General features: G+C 48.0%; 2 protein-coding genes across 20 annotated transcripts in view; one reads left to right on the top strand and one right to left on the bottom strand.

Annotated features, from left to right (window-relative positions):
• The window catches only part of SEC31B (SEC31 homolog B, COPII coat complex component), a 36,093-nt gene extending 23,951 nt beyond the window's left edge, over positions 1-12,142 (top strand). For 12 of the 19 annotated variants that reach the window (XM_042960513.1, XM_042960508.1, XM_042960515.1 and 9 more), the window contains 13 exons: positions 336-435; positions 966-1,144; positions 1,408-1,534; positions 1,924-2,069; positions 2,767-2,940; positions 3,443-3,604; positions 8,122-8,290; positions 8,753-9,067; positions 9,324-9,382; positions 9,681-9,827; positions 10,117-10,236; positions 10,697-10,768; positions 10,992-12,142. In XM_042960513.1, the coding sequence (XP_042816447.1) occupies positions 336-435; positions 966-1,144; positions 1,408-1,534; positions 1,924-2,069; positions 2,767-2,940; positions 3,443-3,604; positions 8,122-8,290; positions 8,753-9,067; positions 9,324-9,382; positions 9,681-9,827; positions 10,117-10,236; positions 10,697-10,768; positions 10,992-11,171 (1,950 nt within the window). In that variant the 3' untranslated portion in view covers positions 11,172-12,142. Of the gene's footprint in view, positions 1-335; positions 436-965; positions 1,145-1,407; positions 1,535-1,923; positions 2,070-2,766; positions 2,941-3,442; positions 3,605-8,121; positions 8,291-8,752; positions 9,068-9,323; positions 9,383-9,680; positions 9,828-10,116; positions 10,237-10,696; positions 10,769-10,991 lie in introns of those variants that run through there. The other 7 variants (XM_042960514.1, XM_042960512.1, XM_042960507.1 and 4 more) reach the window with 5 other exon arrangements.
• Positions 12,143-16,054: 3,912 nt separating this feature from the next.
• Positions 16,055-19,905, bottom strand: WNT8B (Wnt family member 8B). The gene is made up of 5 exons (XM_042960523.1): positions 19,876-19,905; positions 18,713-18,851; positions 17,735-17,860; positions 16,840-16,982; positions 16,055-16,600 (listed from the first exon to the last, which is right to left on the bottom strand). Exons 1-5 carry the CDS (start codon positions 19,888-19,890, stop codon positions 16,055-16,057), a joined length of 969 nt encoding a protein of 322 aa, XP_042816457.1. The 5' UTR covers positions 19,891-19,905.
• Between the last annotated feature and the right edge of the window lie 590 nt (positions 19,906-20,495).

The following is a 20,495-nucleotide window of genomic DNA, read 5'->3' as shown; positions in this document are numbered from 1 at the left end:
GACCTAGGGTAGCACGGGAGACTTGCCTGGAGAGCATCTGCCTCTTCCTGGCCCTTTGCTTTGCTCTCATGAAATGCTCAGCTTCTGTGGTAGTCTTCAGACTCCTCATTTTTTTAGAACCGCAGTGAGATACAGAGTGCATAAGCTTTTGCGCTGGGAGAGAAGCTATGTTTTAACCATGGGTTAGAGCCCTTCCCAAACCTTACCTGATTATTCTTTTAGCTTTACCCATTAAGGGCCAAATAGTAAAGCTTCCAGAGAGAGTCACTAAGGCATCTCTCTGTCTGTTTTGGGATTCATTTCCTAAGTACCCACCTCTGTCCTTCCTTGTACAGGCCTCAAAACACATCACAGAGGAAGCTTCTGCCTCCTCAACCTTCTTTGATGAGCTGGTCCCTCAGAGTATGACTCCATGGGAGATCCCCATCACAGAAGGTACCCCGGTCCTGAGGGAGAGAAACCCTCTGTGTGGGAGTAGGTGGGCTCAGAGTTCTGGGACTTGAGAATATTTTCTTCTTGTCCCCTGCCTCCTATCTCCTGCCTCCTTCCCATCACACAAAAGCTGGGCAGTTCTGTTACTGGTTAGAGCTCTCTCTGGCCTTTTATGGCTGCACCTTTCCTCTGGAAGGCCTTTTAGCAAGATATTTCTTTCTATCCTTCTGTTTCCTTGCTTAAAAGACTGTACCCTGTCCTTGCCGAGTGAGCGCACACTATACCTCTGATGCTGCCACATGAAGCCCTCCTTCCTCTTGAGCCCTATCCTTAGAGAGGTACCTACCACCAGACCTGGCACTCTAGGACAGCCCACTACATTTTATTGTTGAGGAATGGAACTTGGGAGTTTTGTTTGGGGCAAGGGAGGCTGAGTGATACAGAGATGGAAGGGGCGCGCCGCGGGCCCTGCAGGGGACAGGAAGCTAGGGTCTGAGGGCAGACTCACATGGAGGGGATGCCTCTGCCTGCAGACACTGATGGACTCCTGAGCCAGGCTCTCCTGCTTGGAGAACTGGGCCCTGCTGTGGAGCTGTGTCTAAAGGAAGAGCGCTTTGCTGATGCCATCATCCTGGCCCGGGCTGGGGGTGCAGATCTGCTAAAGCAAACACAGGAGTGCTACTGGGCCAAGAAGAAAAGCAGAATCTCCTCGGTAACTGCCCACTGTGAAGGAGGGGAGGGGAGGGGGTTACTTGGACTTTGTCAGGTGGATGCCCACACCTTGGCGTTCAGAAGATCTGCCGGGATCCCTCTCTTCCAACTGCAGCCACCCCTACCTCACCCCCAACCCCTAGTCAGTGGTCTAAGAGGAAACCTGCTTGCGAGTGGCTTTTCTTAGCATGTCCCTGTGTGTGACTCCTGCTGCCTGTAATAGATGGATGGCTGATGGCCTCCTTCGCTCTCTGCCCACTACAGCTTCTAGCCTGTGTTGTACGGAAGAATTGGAAGGATATGGTGTGTACCTGTAGCCTGCAGAACTGGAGAGAGGCACTGGCCTTGCTACTGACATACTCAGGGCCAGAGAAATTCCCTGAGCTCTGTGGTAGGTAGCCCTAGGCTTCAGGATGGAGTGGTGTCACTCCAACATGGAGTTAATGGACACACTGAGGGAGAAGGCGGAGGAGCAGCCTGAGCTCTGGGAGGCTAGGCCATGTGGTCAGGGCCAAGGTCTGGTTCAGCCAGGAGGCAAGGACTACAGTGCGTCTTCCTACTTGCAGTAGGGATCATTAGTTGTTCTGTTTTACTTTTTCTCATCACATCGTGATGCAAGAGTTCTGCCCTTTATTGTAGAGCAAGGTTGGCCTCAGTATTGTCCAAAGCCACTGTGGTCACTTGTCCCACAGCTCATGGTCCTCCACCTGTTTCCAAACAGGAGAGTGAGGAGAAGCACAGGGAAGCTGTGCCATTAAAGAAACGTCCATCTCTCTGCAGACATGCTGGGTACGCGCATGGAACAGGAGGGTGGCGGAGCACTGACCTCTGAAGCCAGACTCTGTTATGTGTGCTCAGGGAACGTGGAGCAGCTGGTGGAGTGTTGGGCAAAATGCCACCAGGCTTCATCCCCCCTGGCTCTACAGGTACTTCTCTACAGGGCACTGGTCACTCCATACCAGGATCTTGGGAGAGCCTAGTGGTAGGGATGTGTAGGGACATCAGAGGCGAGTCTTCTGCGTACCCCAGGCTGGAATCAGGGATATTAGGGAGGAGAAAAGGGCCCTTCTCCCAGGGATGAGCCAGCACCTCCCTCCCCCCTTCTCAGTCAGGGGAGACTGAGCAATAAATAGCTGCTTAGGTATTAACCTTCCTAATTTTTTCCCACTTCAGGTTTGGTTAATACGAGTTTATTCTCTATCTGAGTAATTGTGAGCCTGGGCCTTCTCTTAGCTGCTCTGAAAAGTTCTGTGGATTTAAATTATACCAGACACCTTGCAGGTAACCAGAGAAGGTGGGAGTCACGGATTCATAGGAAGACAAAGTCACAGATGAAACAATAGTATACCAGAGCCTGAAATTGATGATGTACTAGCAGAGTAAAGAGAACAAACAAAGAGGCAGAGATGTACAAGAGTCTAAGACCCAGATAGGCCCAGTTGAAGTTAGTGCTAACAGTCTGGGAGGTGAGGCCAATGGCCTTTCTCTAACTAGATGTATCGTCACCTACTATCTGTAGCTGGCTATGGCCAAGTACCCTCATACCCCTAATGGGAAGTCCCTAGGCTTAGAGAGCAGGATGTGCTTTGAAGAGGCCTGACTGTCTTGTCTTTGTTCCGATAGGACCTGATGGAGAAGGTGATGGTCCTGAATAGGAGCTTGGAGCTACTGCGGGGTCCTGATGGGGTGAGCTCAGGCCCTGCCACAACCTACAGGGTCACTCAGTATGCCAACCTCCTGGCAGCCCAGGGCAGCCTGGCCACTGCCATGAGCTACCTACCCAGGGACTGTACTCAGGTGAGTGGGGCCATGTAGAGAGAGCAAGCCATTTCAGTCATCTACCACTGGCTGAGCACTTCCACGTTCCGGGCACTATGCAAAACATGGACGTTCTAGGATAGATAATACCTAGTCCCTCAGGAAGCTCACAGTTCCTTGGGGGAAATCAGTTGTCAGTAACTTACAGTGTCACAACAGAAGCTTATACTAAGTGCTGTGGAACTCCAGGAAAGGGGCTGGTTTTGCCCAGAGTAATCAAGGAAGGCTTTCCAGTGGTTAAAACAGTTGAGCTGGACCTTCAAAGAGAAGTAGCTTACCAGCAGATGTAGAGCATTCTAGGCAGAAGGAGCAGAAAAGAAGGAGGCTTGGCAGGGATTGGGAACCTTTGAGTTATCTAAGGTGGCTGAAGTGTAGAAATAAACTGAAGTTTGAATGCTATATGGGGCCAGGCTTGTAAGAGAGGACATTTGCTTGTTTTAATTTTAATTAACACAGTTCTTCATTGTCATAACTTTTATAGCCACCAATTCAGCAGCTGAGAGATCGGCTTTTTCATGCCCAGGGGTCTGGTGTCATGGGCCAACAGTGTCCTCCTTTTCCCTTCCCCCGGGTTGTTGTGGGGGCTACCCCCCACTCTAAAGAGACATCATCTTACAGATTGGGATTCCAGTTTTCTCACCAGGTAAGACCTGGTTTGTTTATTCATTCAAAAATATTTATCAAATGTCTACCAAGTACCAGGCATGGTTCTAGGCAGTTAGAATATATTAGGGAACAAAAATGATGAAAATTCCCAACTAGAGCATAGATCGAGTTATTTTTCTAATAACTGCTTATTGAACAACTATTAGGTTCTTAGAACAGAAAGGTGGCCAAACTATGATTCAAGCCCCTAATTAGCTCCTAATCATAAATGTCATAATTGCGGTATGATAAGGTGCCATGGGATCCCACAGAAGAAAGCAACTTTTGCGGGGAGCAGGGGAAGTTTAGGGAATGTTTCAGAATGAGTATGATGTTTGATCTGAGTCTTGAAGATTAAAAGTTATTTAGGCAAGGGGGGGGCGCCTGGGTGGCTCAGCCAGTTAAGCGTCTGACTTCAGCTCAGGTCATGATCTCATAGTTTGTGAGTTCAAGCCCTGTGTTGGGCTCTGTGCTGACAGCTCAGAGCCTGGAGCCCACTTTGGATTCTGTGTCTCCGTCTCTCTGTTCCTCCCCCATTCACACTCTGTCTCTCTCTCAAAAATAAATAAAGATTAAAAAAAATTTTTTTTAAGTTATTTAGGCAAAAGAAGGGGTCGGTGAAAACTATTTCTTTTTTTTTAAGTTTTTTTTTCTTCATTTTGAGAGAGAGAGAGAGAGCGAGTGAGAGCGAGCATACAAGCAGGAGAGAGACAGAGACAGAGGGAGAGAGAGAATCCCAAGAAGGCTCTGTGCTGTCAGGACAGAGTTTGACCTGGGGGTTGATGTCACAAATGGTGAGATCGTGACCTGACATGAAATCAAGAGTCAGACGCTTAACCTACTGAGCCACCCAGGTGCCCTGGTGAAGGCTATTTCAAGCAGTGGGAACAGCATGTATGAAAGCACTGAAGGGAGAGTAAGCAAAGCCCACTTGAGGAATTACTAATATTTTAATGAAACTGCAAAATAGTTGTTTGTGGCAGAGGAGTAAGGTTAGGTGAAGTTTGAGTAACAGGTAGGTGATAAATCAGGAAGGGCATGGAATTCTGTGCTAAAGATCTTAGACCTGACCCTGAAATTGATAGCAGTCAGGAGCCATTGAATGGTCTTATGCAGGGCAATGACTAGCCATGAGTTTAGAAAGGAGGCATCTAGGAGGCAATAGCAAGAAATGATGAGGACATGAAATGATCTAAAGCTGGAGAGTGAGGTTAGCTTTAAAATATTTAATAGGTAGAATTGGCAGAAATTAGTGATGGTTTAAAGGAGTCTGTGAAGTTGGGGAACTAACTCCCAGGTTCCTGGCCACTGTGCCCAGATGGTTTGGGTGCTGTTAACTTATACCAGGAGCCTACTGGCAGGGCTGGGGAACAAAATCCAGCAAGATTGCAAATAGAGGTATTAGGCAGAAGCTCTGATGATTCATCCTGTCCCACCTTCAATTCTCACCCTAATTTTCTTTCTTCCTTCCCCCTTCTTTCCCCTCTGTCCTCTTCCTTCTCTACTCTGTCTCTCTTTCTCTGTCTCTCCCCCTCTTCCACTCTCCTTTCTATTTTGAAATAATTGTAGATTCACAGGAAGTTGCAAAGAAATGTACTGGGAAGTTTCATGTAGCACATCCCCACCCCACATCATGCTAGTCACACATGACTATAGCACAATATCAAAACTAAGAAACTTATATTAATACAATCCATAGATTCAGATTTCACCGATTTTATATGTACTCGTGTGTGTGTGTGTGTGTGTGTAACTATGTAAGAATTTGTCTTTTCATTTTTTAAACAGGGTCCTTCACAGAGCAAAAATTTTTAATTTTATAAGGTCCAGTTTATAGTTTTCCTTCTATGGATCATACCCTTTGTGTCAAGTCTGAGAACTCTTTGCCAGTCCAAGGTCCTCTAAAGTTTTCCTGTGTTCTTTCTAAAAGTTTTAGTTTTATGTTTTACATTTAAGTCCATGTTCCATTTGGAATTAATTTTTGCATGTGGCATGAAGTATAGTCAAACTTCTTCTTTTTTTTTTTTTTTTGCCAATGGATAGCCATAATCATTTATTGAGAAGGCTGTCTCTACTCCATTGAATTGACTTTGCTCCTTTGCCAAAAATTAACTGGCGAGTGCCTGGGTGGGCTCAGTTGGTTAAGCGTCCAACTCTTGGTTTCAGCTCAGGTCATGATCTCATGGTTTCATGAGTTTGAGCCCCACATCGGGCTCCATGCTGGCAGTGTGAAGCCTACTTGGGATTCTCTCTCTCTCCCTCTCTCTGTCCCTCCCTTGCTTACACTGTCTCTGTCTCTCTCAAAATAAATAGACTTAAAAATAATTAACTGGGCATATTTATATGCATTTCCTTCTCAGATCTCAATTCTGTTCTATTGATCTGTGTGTCTTTCCCTCTGACAGTGCCCCTCTGTCTTGAATACTATCTCTGTATAAGTCTTGGCATGAGGAAGAGTAATTCCTCCCACTTTGTTTTTCTTTTTCAAAATTACTTTGGGTATTCTAGGACCTTACCCTTTCCACCTAAGTTTTAGAATAAGCTTGTCTATGTCTACAAAGAAACTTGCTGAAATGTTGACAGGAATTCTAGATTAAGGTAGGGAGAATTGGTATCTTTACTGTGTTGAATCTTCTCACCTGTGAACGTGGTATATCTCTCTAATGCTATGTCCATCAGCATTTTATCATTTTCATCATACAGATCCTGACATGTTTTGTTCATTTCAAACCTAAGTATTTCATTTCTCTTGAGCAATTTGAAATCAAATGGTAATTGTATTTTTAATTTTGATTGCCCTTTGTTCATTGTTGGTATAGAGAAATATAGTTGATATTTTTGTGTTAATCTTGTATCTTGTGACGTTTCAATGTTCAGAAGTGAGTTTCCCGAGCTCATTTCTTAGTTCGAGGAGTTTTTTGTGTATCCCTTGAGATTTTCTACGTAGACAGTCATGTTGTCTGCAGATAGAGATAGATTTTTTTCTAGTCTGTATGCCTTTAATTTCTTTCTCTTGCCTTATTGTAGTACTAAACTTAGAAAAGCGAGAGTGAACATCCTTGCTTTTTTCCAACCTTAAAGGGAAAATATTCAGTCTTTCACCATTAAGTATGATGTTAGCTGTAGGTTTTTTTGTAGATGCTTTTTATGAGTCTGTACAAGTTTCCTTCTATTCCTAGTGTGCTGAGTCATGAATGATTGTTGAATTTTGTCAGATATTTTCCTGTTATCATTTTAAACAATTTTCCTTCGTTAACCTGTTGTTATGGTGGATTATGGTGGATTTAAATATACTGAACCAGCCTTATATCATCTGGAATAAATTCCATTTGGTTGTGGTATGTTACTGTTTTTTATATTCATTGTTTGGGGTCCCTGGACGGCTCGGTTGAGCATCCAACTATTAATTTCTGCTTGGGTCATAGTCCCAGGGTTGTGGGATTGAGCCTTGCATTGGGCTCTTTGCTGAGTGTGGAGCCTACTTGGGATTCTCTCAATCTCTCTCTCTCTCTCTCTCTCTCTCTCTCTCTCTCTCTCTCTCTCTCTCTCTCTCTTCCTCTCCCTCCTCTGCCCTTCTCCCCTGCTTGCACGCTGTTACTTTCTTTAAAATAAAATAAAATTAAATAAAATAAAATAGTTCATTGTTAGATTCAATTTGTACAAATTTTGCTGAGGATTTTTGTGCCTAAGTTCATGAGAAATATTGGCCTATAGTTTTATTTTGTGCTGTCTTTGTCTGGCATTGGTTTCAGGGTAATACCTCATAAAATGAGTTAGGAAATGTTCCTTCTTCTATTTTCTGGAAGAGACTGTATAAACTTTGTGTTAATTCTTTGAATGTTTGGTAAAATTTTCCAGTAAAATTATCGAGGCCTAAGGATTTATTTGGGGGAGGGCTTTTCAATGACAAATTAAATTCCTTTAATTGTTTTAGGACTATTCAAGTTATCTATTTAATTTTAGCTGAGTATGGTTCTTGAGGAATTGGTTCATTTCTTCTAAGTTGTCAAATTTATTAACATAAAGTTACTTGTAACTTTGTTATTTGTATTCCTCTATTATCTTTTTAGCAGCTGTAGGGACTGTTGTATTATTCCCTGTGTCATCCCTGATCTTGATGAAATAGTGTCTTATTTCTTCATCTTTGTCACCTTTTTTTAATGTTTTTATTTAGTTTTTAGACAGAGAGAGACAGAACATGAGCAGGGGAGGGGCAGAGAGAGAGGGAGACACAGGATCTGAAGCAGGCTCCAAGCTCTGAGCTGCCAGCACAGAGCCCGATGTGGGGCTAAAACTCACGGACTGTGAGATCATGACCTGAGCCAAAGTCAGACACTTAACCGACTGAGCCACCAGGCGCCCCCCCATCTTTGTCACTTTTTATGTAGACTTACCAGTTCTGTTGATTTTCATTTTAAAAGCCAGCTTTTTGTTTCACACTCTCTATTGTTTTTCTATTTTCAATTATTTACCTTTTTTTTCCTTTCCAAGTGATGACCCTTTTTCTCTTCACAGGTTCCAACTCCATCGCTAAGGCCAAGGATTTTCACACCTCTAGTGACATCCTTGACACCTTCTCATTCTAGCCCTTATCAAAGCTCCAGAATGCAGAATATAAGTGACTACAGGTCACCTGGGCCCCAGGCAGCCCAGCCTTTGCCCTTGGGCCCTGGGGTAAGACCTGGTGAGTAAGTGAATGAGTGAGTGAGTGAGTGAGTGAGTGAGTGAGTTTGTCTGGGCAGAGCACAAAGGAAGACAGTTGGCATGGCCAGCATGGATTTGGGGGGCATAATGCCTAATACGTAGTGAGAGGAGCTTGGAATTTGAAGTCTGAATCCCCAGTACTATTGCTTATTGGCTTTGTATCTATGGGCAACAGACTTAGCCACTCTATTTCTTCTGAAAAATGATAGTAGTAGTCATGTTGGTCATTTCAACCCTACAGAATTATTTTTAGGATCAATTGAGGAATAGTTAAAAGTACTTTGTAAATGACAGTTCTCCATACACACATACTAATGTTTTATTATTATCATTATTAGGGTTGTTTGTTCATTTTATTGCTGCCTTATTCTTCCCTGATATGATCTGAATCTCTCCCAAATTGAAGTTTGGTGACAAATGACCTGTTTCTGTTCCTTTTCAGCTTTATTTGAGCCACCACTGTTAAGAGAGCAAAAGGCACAAGTTCCTAACCCCACAGGGTTCCCTGGAACATGGCCTCCTCCTGGTCCACCTCCACCCATGGCACCCCCAGACACCATACAGCCTGGCTCTGCCTCCCTGGCTGAGACTGCTCAACAGATCCCTCTGCTTCCTGTGAGACTCCCAGGTCTCAGTCCTATGAGCTTCCAGTCCCCAGCCCCTCCTGTCAGCTTCCCTGTGACACACCCTCCAGGAGGGCCCGGTGCTCCATGCTCTAATGCCCTCCCAACCACTGGCGTCTCGACTGTTCCCCCAGGTCAGTCTTCCTTCCACGGCTCCCTTTTCTGGATCATTGCCTCCTTCTCCTCCCCTCACCACTACCACCTTAGGAGTCTTTCCTCAGGCCAGTAAACTAGGGGCCATTGGGTTGGAGAATGTCAACTGAGAGTACGGCTGGTCTGCAGAGGGATGTGTGGTAGTCTCCAACTGAAATAATTTTGCTGGCCTTTAGGCCAAAAATTAACAACGTTCCTGACCATGCCCCTAAATACCTCTATCTTTGTGCTATGCAGGACCTCAAGATTCCTTGAAAAATGCCCCAGTGCCCAGGACAAACCTTCAGAGGAAAAAGGTCAATGCATCTCTTGCCACTTACCCCTCATACATTCACCAATGACCTACGTTCTTGTTGAATTCAGCCCAGTCCCCTTCTTCGTCACACACTCTGTCCTGTCTCTTTCCCCACTCATTATTCTCCCCTCACCTGTCTCCTCTTTCCTTCTTGCATACAGATACCAGTCTCCCTATTTCCTGGTTCCCTACTCACTATTCTATTCCCTTGCTCACTCACAACTCAAGCCAGTCTCTCAAACCAGGGCCTAGGAAGTCTCTCAGCTTAGACTCATATGCCTTTCTTTCTCTGTCTCTAGTTGCCAGAGACATTTATGCCCCCAGCACCGATTACCACTCCAGTTATGAGCCTCACCTCTGAGCCACGAGGGGTCCTTTCCTCCCAGCCTTCTGTCCCTGGTGTGGGCCATGCTCCCCCAGGAGCACCAGGAGAACTCAGCCTGCAGGTGACAGGAGCAGCATGTTCCCCTCTGCTTTCCAACTCTTCTTGGGTATAGAAAAGCAGGGAACGTGGAAGATGGGCCTCTTTCCTCAAGAGGGAGGCAGATTCTGCGCTGGGGAACTGGCGCAGGCAGGTACCAAATGTCCTTACCGCAGAGAAGAGGGGGTGTCCTTCTCCCCGACTCTGTTCTCCAGCGGGAGAAGTGTGACACTGAGTCACTGAGGACTAGTCTGTAGGGCAGCTGTGAGAAGGAGATCTTGCCCATCTATCCTGTCTCCCTGCTCCTTCCTCAGCAGCTTCAGCAGCGGCCACCTGAGAAGGTGGAAAGGAAGGAGCTGCCCCCAGAGCATCGGTCCTTGAAGATTAGCTTTGACAAGCTTCTACGACGCTGCTCCCTGTCTGCCGCTGACTTAGTAAGTCTGAGCCTTCCCCACGATGTTCTCCTCACACCACTAGCTAGTCCCAGGATTTCTGAGCTGTTCGTCAGTTCCTTGTGTGACTCTTTTCTCATGGACCCTGGGCCCCGCTATCTGTGTCTTGTACTTATTTGATATCCATGCGGGGACGTGGGGCTCGTCCGATCTGAGTCCAGCTTCTTGGTAGCAGGGCCCAGAGGCATTGAGGCTTAATTCTTGGAAAGGCAGCCCGGGGCACTGGAGGGTAGGTGAAAGCTAGGAGTAGGAGACCTGCCATTCATTCACCGACCGTGTCCGCTTGAGCAAGTCACTTACCGTCTTTGGGCCTTCATTTCCTCTCCTGTGAAATGAAAGCAGTAGCATTAAGCCATTCCAGCTCTAATATACTGTGATTCTTTATAGTCCTGGTAGTGTTAGTCTTAGGGGCTGGAGTCAGAATCCATTTCCCTCCCTGCAGAAGACAAAACGGAAGCTGGATGAGGCAGCCCAACGTCTAGAATGTCTATATGAGAAGCTCTGCCAGGGGACAGTAAGTACACTTCGTGGTGCACCTCTGCCCCCTGCCCTCCATCACCCATGGCCAAAGGGAGCCCAGTGTCCTCTCCCATAGGTCTCACCGACCTGGGTTCCCCCACACAATACATACATCTTGCCCGGACTGGGCTCCAGAACTTAATCCTCTCTTACCCTTCCGTCCTGCCAGGGTAGGGGCTGGGTTGGGCTCCCTGACCTAAGGGTCGATCCCTCCACAGCTCTCGCCTCATGTCCTGGCTGGGCTCCGTGAGGTTGCCCGATGTGTGGACGCAGGAAGCTTTGAGCAGGGCCTTGCAGTGCATGCCCAGGTGGTGGGCTGCAGCAGCTTCAGCGAGGTCTCCAGCTTCATGCCTGTCCTGAAGGCCGTCCTCACCATTGCTCATAAGCTGCACACGTAAACCAGGCAGCCTCTCTTGCCAGGAGGCTACTTCTGCTGCTACTTACCTCCTCCCTGTGGAAAAGGGGGAATTTCGGAAGAGATTCTGTTTGTTTTTCCCTACCCTCTTCCCTTGCTGCCAGGTATATGATGCTGTGGGCTTGCCTCTAAAGTTAGCAGGGTGCTTTTCACCCTTTTATGCCTGGCCTTGTAGAACCCACCCAAGGCTCTCGCAGCGTCTGAGGCAGAGCATATAGCTGGTTCTTCACCTTCCCTGACTCTGTACTCTGACAGGACCTGGGGCAGGGCCTCTTTAAGAACCCCAGAGATACTCTGTTTAAGTGGCTTCTGAGGGGGTGAACAGGATCATTACCTCCAAGTCTACCTCTGCTGTACCCATCTTGTGGGGCTTTTCTTTCTCCCCTTCTGTGAGTTAAGAGCCTGGCCTTACCTTCTCCTTGCCTCTGAGTTCCTATATCCGGGTCCATTTTCCTCTGAGCCCCAGAGGCTGGGGTAGAGTTGACTATTGTTCATCTTCTGAACAAATCATGAATGTGAGGCATGGGTGCTGAGCAGAACCCAGAGAAGGAACTTATTAGATGCTTTTTACAAGGACCTGCTCTTCTGCCAGCATCATAAGGGTGGGCTAGGTCAGGTGGAAAGGAGAAGGGGTGTACTGCCTTTTGCTGGGAGCTGTCTTAGGCTATGAAATAGGAGCAGAGGGACCTCTGCCTGCAGGGAATGGTCCTGACTTGACCTGTCTGAGCCCTGGCCCAAGGTCCTTCCATTGTGTGATTATGAGCCCACTTCTTGAATAGGAGCCACATTAACAAGACTTTTCTGGCACTGTTCCTCAAGGGCTGGAGGCCCTTCTCCTCCTCAGCCCCCACACGTCTCAGGGCTGCCTCCTCTGGCTGCACTCTTCATGGTTGGACTTTGCATTTGAAGCACTGTTGTACTCAATGGGCAATAAAGTCGCTTTGATTTGGTTTCCTCAGTCATCTCCCAATGATTGTCTCCTCTGGGTCCTGTTTTGCCCTTACCTCTCTTCCTAGCCTCTTTGTTCTTGCTTCCCGCATCCCAGAAAGACAGGAAAGGGGCTTGGGGACAGATGGGGAGTCAAGAGAGTTGAAGAAAGGAGGGTGGCACTGAATTAGGCTGCAAGGCTTTCTCCTTGCAGCATTTGTGGCCGTGTGTGTGTGTGTGTGTGTGTGTGTGTGTGTGTATCTCCATCCGTGCCTGACATGCAGCTCTCGGGGTTTTCCCCACACCACTTCAGGGCTGAGCTCAGCTGCACAAAGGGGCTGGGTGTGAAGCCAGGGGTACTATCTCTAATCCTGTTGTAGATCCCATCATGTCTGTGGGCTAGATGTGTATGTTTGGGAGGAAGGGATTGTTAGGCAGTATTTGTTTGTAAAGCCACTTGCTCTTCAGATAATACTTGCACTAACTTCTATTGATGAAGCAGTGTGAGCCCCAGCAAAGTCCTTTCCCAAAGTGTCTTTGAAGCCAAGAGCCCATTGAAGGGAAGAAAGGCCGGGAGAGGGGATTAGTTTGTTCAGCAGCTGTGAATTTCAGTGGGAGGTTGATGAACTCTGAAGTCTTTGTTTAAATTAAAGGGGGGGAGAAAAAAGCCGCTGCTGGAGCGAGGGCCCCACTTGGGGCCCTGAACTAACACAAGGAGAAGTCTGAGCTGCAGGGAGCTGTGTACTGACTGCGAAGACTTTTCCCAAACACTTTCAGGAAAGGTGTTGTGAGAAGAGAAGGGGCGGAGTGGGGGATTAGCATGTGAAATGAAGTTTTCATTGACTCCAGTGGGGGTAGAAGGCTATTTTAATGGCATTTTGTTCTCTTATTTTCTCTTCTTGAGCTCTTTAGAGATATTGTTTTGCTAAGGCAGGCTTTCTTCCCCCTTCTTTCCAGTCTGCGGATTGCCTCTATGGGAGCCAACATAAATATTTCTCCTCCAGGAATGCGGGTTAATTAAAAGGAAATGAATGAGTGGAAGCATCCAATCCAGACCCACAATAGGCGGGTGCCCTGGCCTGCCCTCCCCTCCCACCACCGCCAGCACCACCAGCACTGAGCACGACCCTAACCTGCTGCTAAGGCCAGTTGAGGCTGGGATTCTTTTCAAGAAAAGAAACCCCTGCCTGAGTGTAGGCTCAGAGGCCAGGGACAGGAAGGAGACAGTGTTTTGCACCACTCTCCCCACCCCCCACCCCCTGCACAAACCCATATCCTTGTCACTTCTCAGGATCCCCCTCTGCTTCTTTCCTCTGCTGGAGACAGATGGGCCTTAAAGAGTACACAAGAGAAGGGAAGAGACCAGGGTTCCAGTGTGCACCCCATGGCAACTTACTAGTTGGTTGAACAAGCCAGACATCTTTTTCAGCATCAGTTTTAATCTGTAAAACAAAAGCTTTGACTAGCTGACCTCCAAGGTGTCTTCCCAAGCAGCTGTTCTGGAGTTGTCCATGTTTGCAAAGGGGAACACAGCCCTGGTGGTTGAGTATAAGAGAGAACCTAAACTCCATGAATGCAGGGAGGTCACTGTGTTGTTCGCCACTGGACTTGCACTCCAGCGTTTGTTGAATGACCAAATGAATGAATGGATAATGCAAAAAAGGAAAAAAAATCAATGCAGATCTAAGGTAGCTCAGTAATGTTTTCTTTATAGAACTCAGATGAAGCTGTATCAATTATAGCCATTTGGGAATACAAAACAACCCCCTATGAAAGAACTTCCTGGCAGCATGACAGGTTTCAAGTACTGACCTGGAATTATCAAATACGAAGCACAATAGTCCTACTTTTGTGCTGAGAGACCTCCTGGAGAATGCAGCTTTCCTGTACGATATTGTACTTTTATATCTTCTAGCTGCCTTGCCAGATTTTCTTACCGCACACTGTCAGGTAATTCTGCCAAGTGGGACAGCCAGGTTAGTATATGTTGCTGCTTGATTAGGAAAGATCAAGTTGAGAGATTCAACAGGCTCAGATCAAAGCTGAGGGACTGAGCAAAAGGCCTTTTGCTGATTGTACTGGAAATGAAGCAATAGGAGACCCTGAAGGGCAGTGTGTCCCTGTGAGGAAGGACAACCTCTCTCCTCAGTAAGTGTTCATCGACCAGAGGATATGTAGGGAAGAGACTAGGGGTTTGGGGTCTGACCTGGCCACTGCCCCAGTCTGGAATATAAGAGGAGTCTTTCCACTGTCCCGGGTTGGTCCCTAAAGCCTCAGCCCCTGTTACCTATTGAGAGCCACATTTCTGTGCTGTCTCCTACTCTGGGAGGTAGGATGAGGTGGTCTGGCATCTGACCAGTTCTCCTAAACAGCTGCCCCATGCCCAGACCCAAGGCCAGCCTCGGAGAAGGGAGATGGCTGGGAAGCTCCTTGGGCTGCAGTCTGTCAGGGATTTGGCTCTTCTCTTTCCAGAGCCCTCTTTCAGAAGCAAGTCCCTGCTGGACTGCTTCCGTCTCAAGCACCACAAGCAGTGAGCTCTTAGCTACTGAGTGAATGTATTGGTGGAAGATTTATGTGGATTATTTACTAGTTGTTGGCAGATTAGCCTCATACAGACCAGTGTAACTACTTAGGCCATCAGGGAAGTGAGGCTTAAGGGAGGATAGTGTTCTGGCAAGGTGGAAGGGAAGAGAGGGCCTAGACGTTCTATCTTCCACTCACCCTTACCTGTGTCCCCAGGAATAAGCTCAATACCTAGAAAAGAAGCACATATCACAGTGACTGTAATAAATTAAAGTTCGAGGTGCTGAACTTCCTATTGGAAAGTTTCCCTGCAGGAAGTTTACCTATCAAAGGAAAGTATCCAATGCCCTGAATCCTGCCTGTTTGAGATCCAGGTTTGTGAAAAGAAAGGGTCCCAGCTTCTCCTGCTTTATGATCTGCTTTTAGAGGTGCAAGCTGGGATCTGAATGGGAAATTGACATTACTTAGCTCAGTCTTGGCTCAAAGGAACAAGGATCGTTTGGGGAAGGAGAAGAGGTCACGGCGGCGGCTAGGAGGAAACAGTAGGGAGAAGCCGACGTTATAGCAAGTGACTCGTAATCTGCCCTCACATAGTTCCTAGATACGGGGGGTCTGCCTGGAGCACCTGGGGTGATTGTCTATGAAGTTCTGACTGGCAAAGTCCACTGGAGACGTGTATCACAAGGATGAGGAGCACCCTGGTTTCCAGCAAGTCAGCACTCTGGGGTTCCCACTGCTTCCATCTTCAGGCCCTGCCTCTAGGAAACGACCCCCAAAGACATGCTTTCTCCTGCGTCAGTTTTGTCACAATCTTTCTTAAGGGAAAGGGAAAAGGAGAGAGGAAGCATTAGAGATCACTGGGGTGCCTGTCAACAGTTAGCAAGGAATCAAAAGCATGGAAGGAGCTCTGCAGAAAAAAAGAAAAAAAAAAAAAAAGATGTGGCTATGGTAGATACCTGGCAGTAGGAAAATGGGGAAATGGCGGGAGGGCAAGAAAATGGGCAAAAGAGAGAAGCAGGGCTTTAGCCTGACCCTGTATATCAGAGAAGTGTTCTTCCGGTTCCCTACGGCTGTATAGGCTAGGTCAGGCGTTAGGGCAGCTAGAAAGGGGAGGAGGAACGCCTATTCTCATCCTAGTCCAAGGAGAATCAGCAGCTCAGAATCTCAGAACTGGGAGCCCTCAGACCTAAGTGTGGACCGTGAAGATGATGCAGGGTGATGATGGACTGGAGGAGAGCAAAGAGCTAGGAAAGGGGTGGAAAGTGGCAAGCTCTGGAGAGACTGTAGCGTCTCTCCCTCTTGGGATCCCTGGGCAGGGGAATGTGGGGGGGGGGGGCGTTCCCTAGGTTCCTGTATTACTGGGGTCTCTAAAAGAAGCCAAGGACAAATGGGGAAAGGAGGGGAGAAAGGAGACCCTCAGGGCTTTCTCCCGGGTTTGTGCGCCGCGCCCCCCCGCGGCCGCTCGGCGCGGCTGCAGAAGTACTTGGTAACCCGCCGGCGGCACTGCTCGCAGCGGACGGCGCAGCACCAGTGGAACTTGCAGTTGCAGCTGGACACGGTCTCGGCACGGCGCTCCTCCACCGCCAGTCCGCAGTCCCCGCAGAGCCGGCGGCAGCTGCGGCGCTCCCAGCGGCCCAGGGCCCGCCCCCGCCGCAGGCACTCTCGGCCTTCGGTGCCCAGCAGTCCTAGCGTTTTGTTCTCCAGGCAGTAGTCCGGGGAGTCCTCCAGGTGCACCAGCTCCCGCGTGGAGATGGAGCGGAAGGTGTCGGCGATGGCGCCGCGGCCGGCCGCACTGTTGCCGGCACCCTGCAGCAGGTCCACCTTGAGAGCCGCGTGGTACTTCTCCTTCAGGTGCGCGCCCACCTCGCGGAACTCAGGCAGCTGCAGCCAGCAGGTCTGCGTGGTGCAGCTGCCGGACACGCCGTGGCACTTACACGTGCGTTTCATGGTGCCCTTCACCGCCTGGGGAGAGAGCTAGAAGTGAGCTGATCGGGGATGAGGCTGGGGGAAGTCTGCTGGGGGCGGGGGGCGGGGGGGGGGTGGTAAGGGAGGGTTGCTAGGCGTCCAGCTGATTAATCCACGTGGCTGGCCAGCTCGGTGCCTCGTTTTTCCAATCTGTTAAATGAACTGAAGAGCTGTCCGCACCTGGGGCTCATGGTGGATGGAGCCAGTTGCCTAACCCCCAGGGCTGCGGGACTCACCTTGCGGCCGGCCTCATTGTTGTGCAGGTTCATGGCGGCCCGGGCATCCTGTCCTGTCTCTAGGGCATCGACGAACTGCTTGGATATTGCCTCTCCGAAGCCCACGTTGTCACTGCAGCCTCCCCACAGCCAGCCTTGGCCCCCTGGAAAAGTGCAAGGGGAGGAAAGGTCGTTGAGCAGGCGGGCTCGGAGCCTCCTAGCTGCTGTTTCTAACTGGATTTGGGGTTGGGCGGGTGCCCTGTCTCCAGATTAGTTTCAGCCCAGATTTGTTTAGGCCACTTTTGGGCTTCCACTTCCAGCCTCATCCAGTCCCTTGCTCTGGACTCCATGACGTAAATAGTTGCCGAGTGGATTCTCTGCAGGATGCTGGGTTCTCCCTCTACACACAGTGCTTCTGGCCTTCGGGCAGAGTGTTCACGTGCCTGGCCAGCCATTGACATCCACAAAATGGCCCAGGAAAAAGGCGAGCAAAAGTGCCAGCATGGAGCCGGGGAGGCGGCACAATGAAAATAATATGGAACAACAAAGTTGGAAGTTGAGCTGGAGGGCAGAGAGGATGGGAGAGGACAGTAGAGGTAAAGAGTGGGGAGGAAACAGGGACAGGCAACAGAGAATGACACCCCCCTATTTTCAGGGAGCAGAAGGATTGAATCCTCAGGGAGTGTTGTTACTTTATTGTGTTTAAATTAAGGAAACCATTCAGTTGGACAGAGGGCCCCAAGCTACATTTAGCCTGGTTTGTCACTCTAGGGTTTGGGCTTAAAGCAGTTGGCCCTGATTTTCCTCAGATTTAGAAGAATACAATGCTTCTTCACCCCCACCAAACTACCCACCAGACTTTTCATTCACAGTGAACTTTATGGCCTGCCCTACCCACCGCAGTATCACTACTCACCCAGCTGCCCATTGCGGGAGTCATCACAGCCACAGTTGTCAAAATCCCCGAGGCTGCAGTTTCTAGTCAGAGTGTACATGACCCCAGCAGAGCTGATGGCATGTACAAACGCTGTCTCCCGATTAGCTGGGCAGGAACCAAAAATGGGTGAGTTAGAGGGAGGGGTTGTAACTCAAGGTATCAGTCATGCTGTCTTCCTTTATTATTATAATAAATATAGGGTAAATAGATATATCCTTCCTTCCATCATTATGCCCTCCTTCCCCAGCTCCATCCTATTTCCCCACCTTTATAATGTACCTTACTTCCATGGTCTGCTCCAGCCTTGGTCTCAGCACTATGCTTCTTCCCTCCCATCTTTTCAGGTCACACATTATGACTAGGTGGCTAGATTACTGTTTACATACATGGTTGTAAAGGATTTAGGTGGTGAAGAGCCAGAGGAAGAAATGGGGAAGGAGATGAATCTGAAAGCCAGGTTGTAAAGCGCACAGGCCTATTTCTACCTGGAATACTGAAGTCTAACAGGCACATGCTAGCTGGTCGTGAACTTCTGATTGGCAGCTATTTCATTTACTGCCATGGCCACTCTTTAGCTTCTCCATGGGAGGTCAAGTCCAAGTCAGTCCTTGCTTGGCCTGTACCTCTCTGCTGAGCTGCTGAAGGAAGGGGCTAAGAGGCATGAAGAATTATGACACCTACCTACCTCCTGACACTATTTATATTCAGCCAACTGGGAGGCCAACGATGCTATTGGATTGGGGGTGAGGCAGGGTCCATTCATTGAGCAGTGAGGGTGTTGGGAAGAAAGAAAATAAAGCTTTATAAGATGGAGAAGGGACAGAGAAGATCCCAGAGACAGGACAGAGGCCAGGTTGAGGAACGAGGAAGTAGAAGTAGCAAGGGGTCATCCCTGAAGAGTGGGGCTCTAACCTGTGGCCAGGGGGTCCAGGGAGCTGTGGCCGAGGCTTTCCTTACCACTGCGAAGGCCACTATGGCTGGACAGCTGCAGGGCTCTCTCAGGGCAGTTCCACCGGTCCCAGGCAAACTGATACTTGCATTCTTCAATACCACTCTGGGCACCAGCTGCCACACTGCTGGAATATATCAGGTAAGCCTGCGTAGAAACACAAGGGTCAAAATTCAGCCTCTCAGCTGAACTCGGGAGACATTTGCCCTGTAGTGGCCAAGCACCTCTTTTCCTGCCCACTCTCCCAGCCTTCTAAAATAATGACAGAGGGGCGCCTGGGTGGCTTGGTTGGTTAAGCGTCCGACTTCGGCTCAGGTCATGATCTCATGGTCCGTGAGTTCGAGCCCTGCGTCGGGCTCTGGGCTGACAGCTCAGAGCCTGGAGCCTGTTTCAGATTCTGTGTCTCCCTCTCTCTCTGCTCCTTCCCTGTTCATGCTCTGTCTCTCTCTGTCTCAAAAATAAATAAACGTTAAAAAAAATTTAAAAAAAATAATGACAGAGTAAGCACTTTAAATATGCTGTCCCATTTAACATCACAAATAACCTTGTGAAATAGGTACCATTTTTATAGATTAGGAACCTGAGGCTTAGAGAGGTGAAGTAAAGCAATTTGCTCAAGGTCCCACAGGTAGCAGAAGGTAAAAGTAGGAACGAAATTCAGTGTTACCAGACTCTAGACCTCACCAGCCTTTATTCACTATACTATCCTGCTTCTCCAAAATGAGCCCAAATTATATAATTCATGGGTTTTCAGCTATTCTCACTCCATTACTATCTTGGAAAAGAACATTTGGGGGCTGAAAATGGCCTTGGAGATCATGTAGTACAATGCCAGCAGTTTAAAGATGGCAAGCTGCATCCAACCGCTGCACTGAGAGGGATGTGTGACTGCAACCTGACAGCATGAAAGGCTGTTGGCTTTTCTGGCTCTGGAAATTCTGGCCATACATTCAGAATCAATACTCCTGAGTTCTTGCCTTGGCCCTGACACTAGTTTGCTGTATTCTTTTGGGTGTATCCCTAATCCTCTCTATGCCATAGTTTTTCTGTCTGTAATATATACAGCTAATAAAAAATGTGGACATAATGAAAAGAAATGGACGTGTATAGTCTTCAGTCAAGAGGCTAAGATTTGGTGAATCCAAATAAATCGAAGGACTTTTTTTCTTACCTTTGGACCAGTCATCAGGAAATTGTTCACTGACCTGGAAGAGAGAAAAACCACAGAGCATAATGGAGATGCACCAACTCATTTCTGTTGCCAAGCACTGTAAGGATTACTTCAGCAAACAATTGATAGGAAGAAAGGGAAAATGGTTTTGCCAAGGAAAAATTATGCATAAGGAATCTATTAAAGATAATTCATCTAATAAAAAAGAATATGGGGTTGCCTGGGTGGCTCAGTCAGTGAAGCACCCAACTCTTGATTTCAACTCAGGTCATGATCTCACAGTTCATGAGCTCAAGCCCCACATCGGGCTCTGTGCTGACAGTGCCCAGAGCCTACTCGGGGTTCTCTCTCTCCACCTCTGTGCCCCTCCCCCGCTTGCATGTGTGCGCTCTGTCTCTCTCAAAATAAATAAAAAAGAATTTAAAAAATATGTACAAAAGGAGCTGACATTATGCTTTCTTTTGGTTTTTAAAATTTCAAATATACCAAAAAAGTTGGAAGTAATATTTGATCATTATGTTGCCATGGAGTGAAAAGAGAGCATAACTCGCTGCAGTGTAGCAGGCTCTGCTCTGAGTACTTTATATGTTGATCTTGTTAAATTCTTCCTTTCTCCACCA

Source organism: Panthera tigris, chromosome D2, assembly GCF_018350195.1.
Source record: "Panthera tigris isolate Pti1 chromosome D2, P.tigris_Pti1_mat1.1, whole genome shotgun sequence".
Taxonomy (NCBI): Eukaryota; Metazoa; Chordata; class Mammalia; order Carnivora; family Felidae; genus Panthera; species Panthera tigris.
Note: the sequence above shows the minus strand (reverse complement) of the source record. Positions and strands in the feature narration are given on the sequence as shown.

Coding starts and splice junctions, on each gene's coding strand:
- WNT8B (XM_042960523.1), bottom strand. Junction 17,861..18,712: donor CCATAGTGGCCTTCGCAGTG/GTAAGGAAAGCC, acceptor GTTCCTGCCCAG/CTAATCGGGAGACAGCGTTT. Junction 16,983..17,734: donor CTCCCGCAATGGGCAGCTGG/GTGAGTAGTGAT, acceptor GCACTTTTCCAG/GGGGCCAAGGCTGGCTGTGG.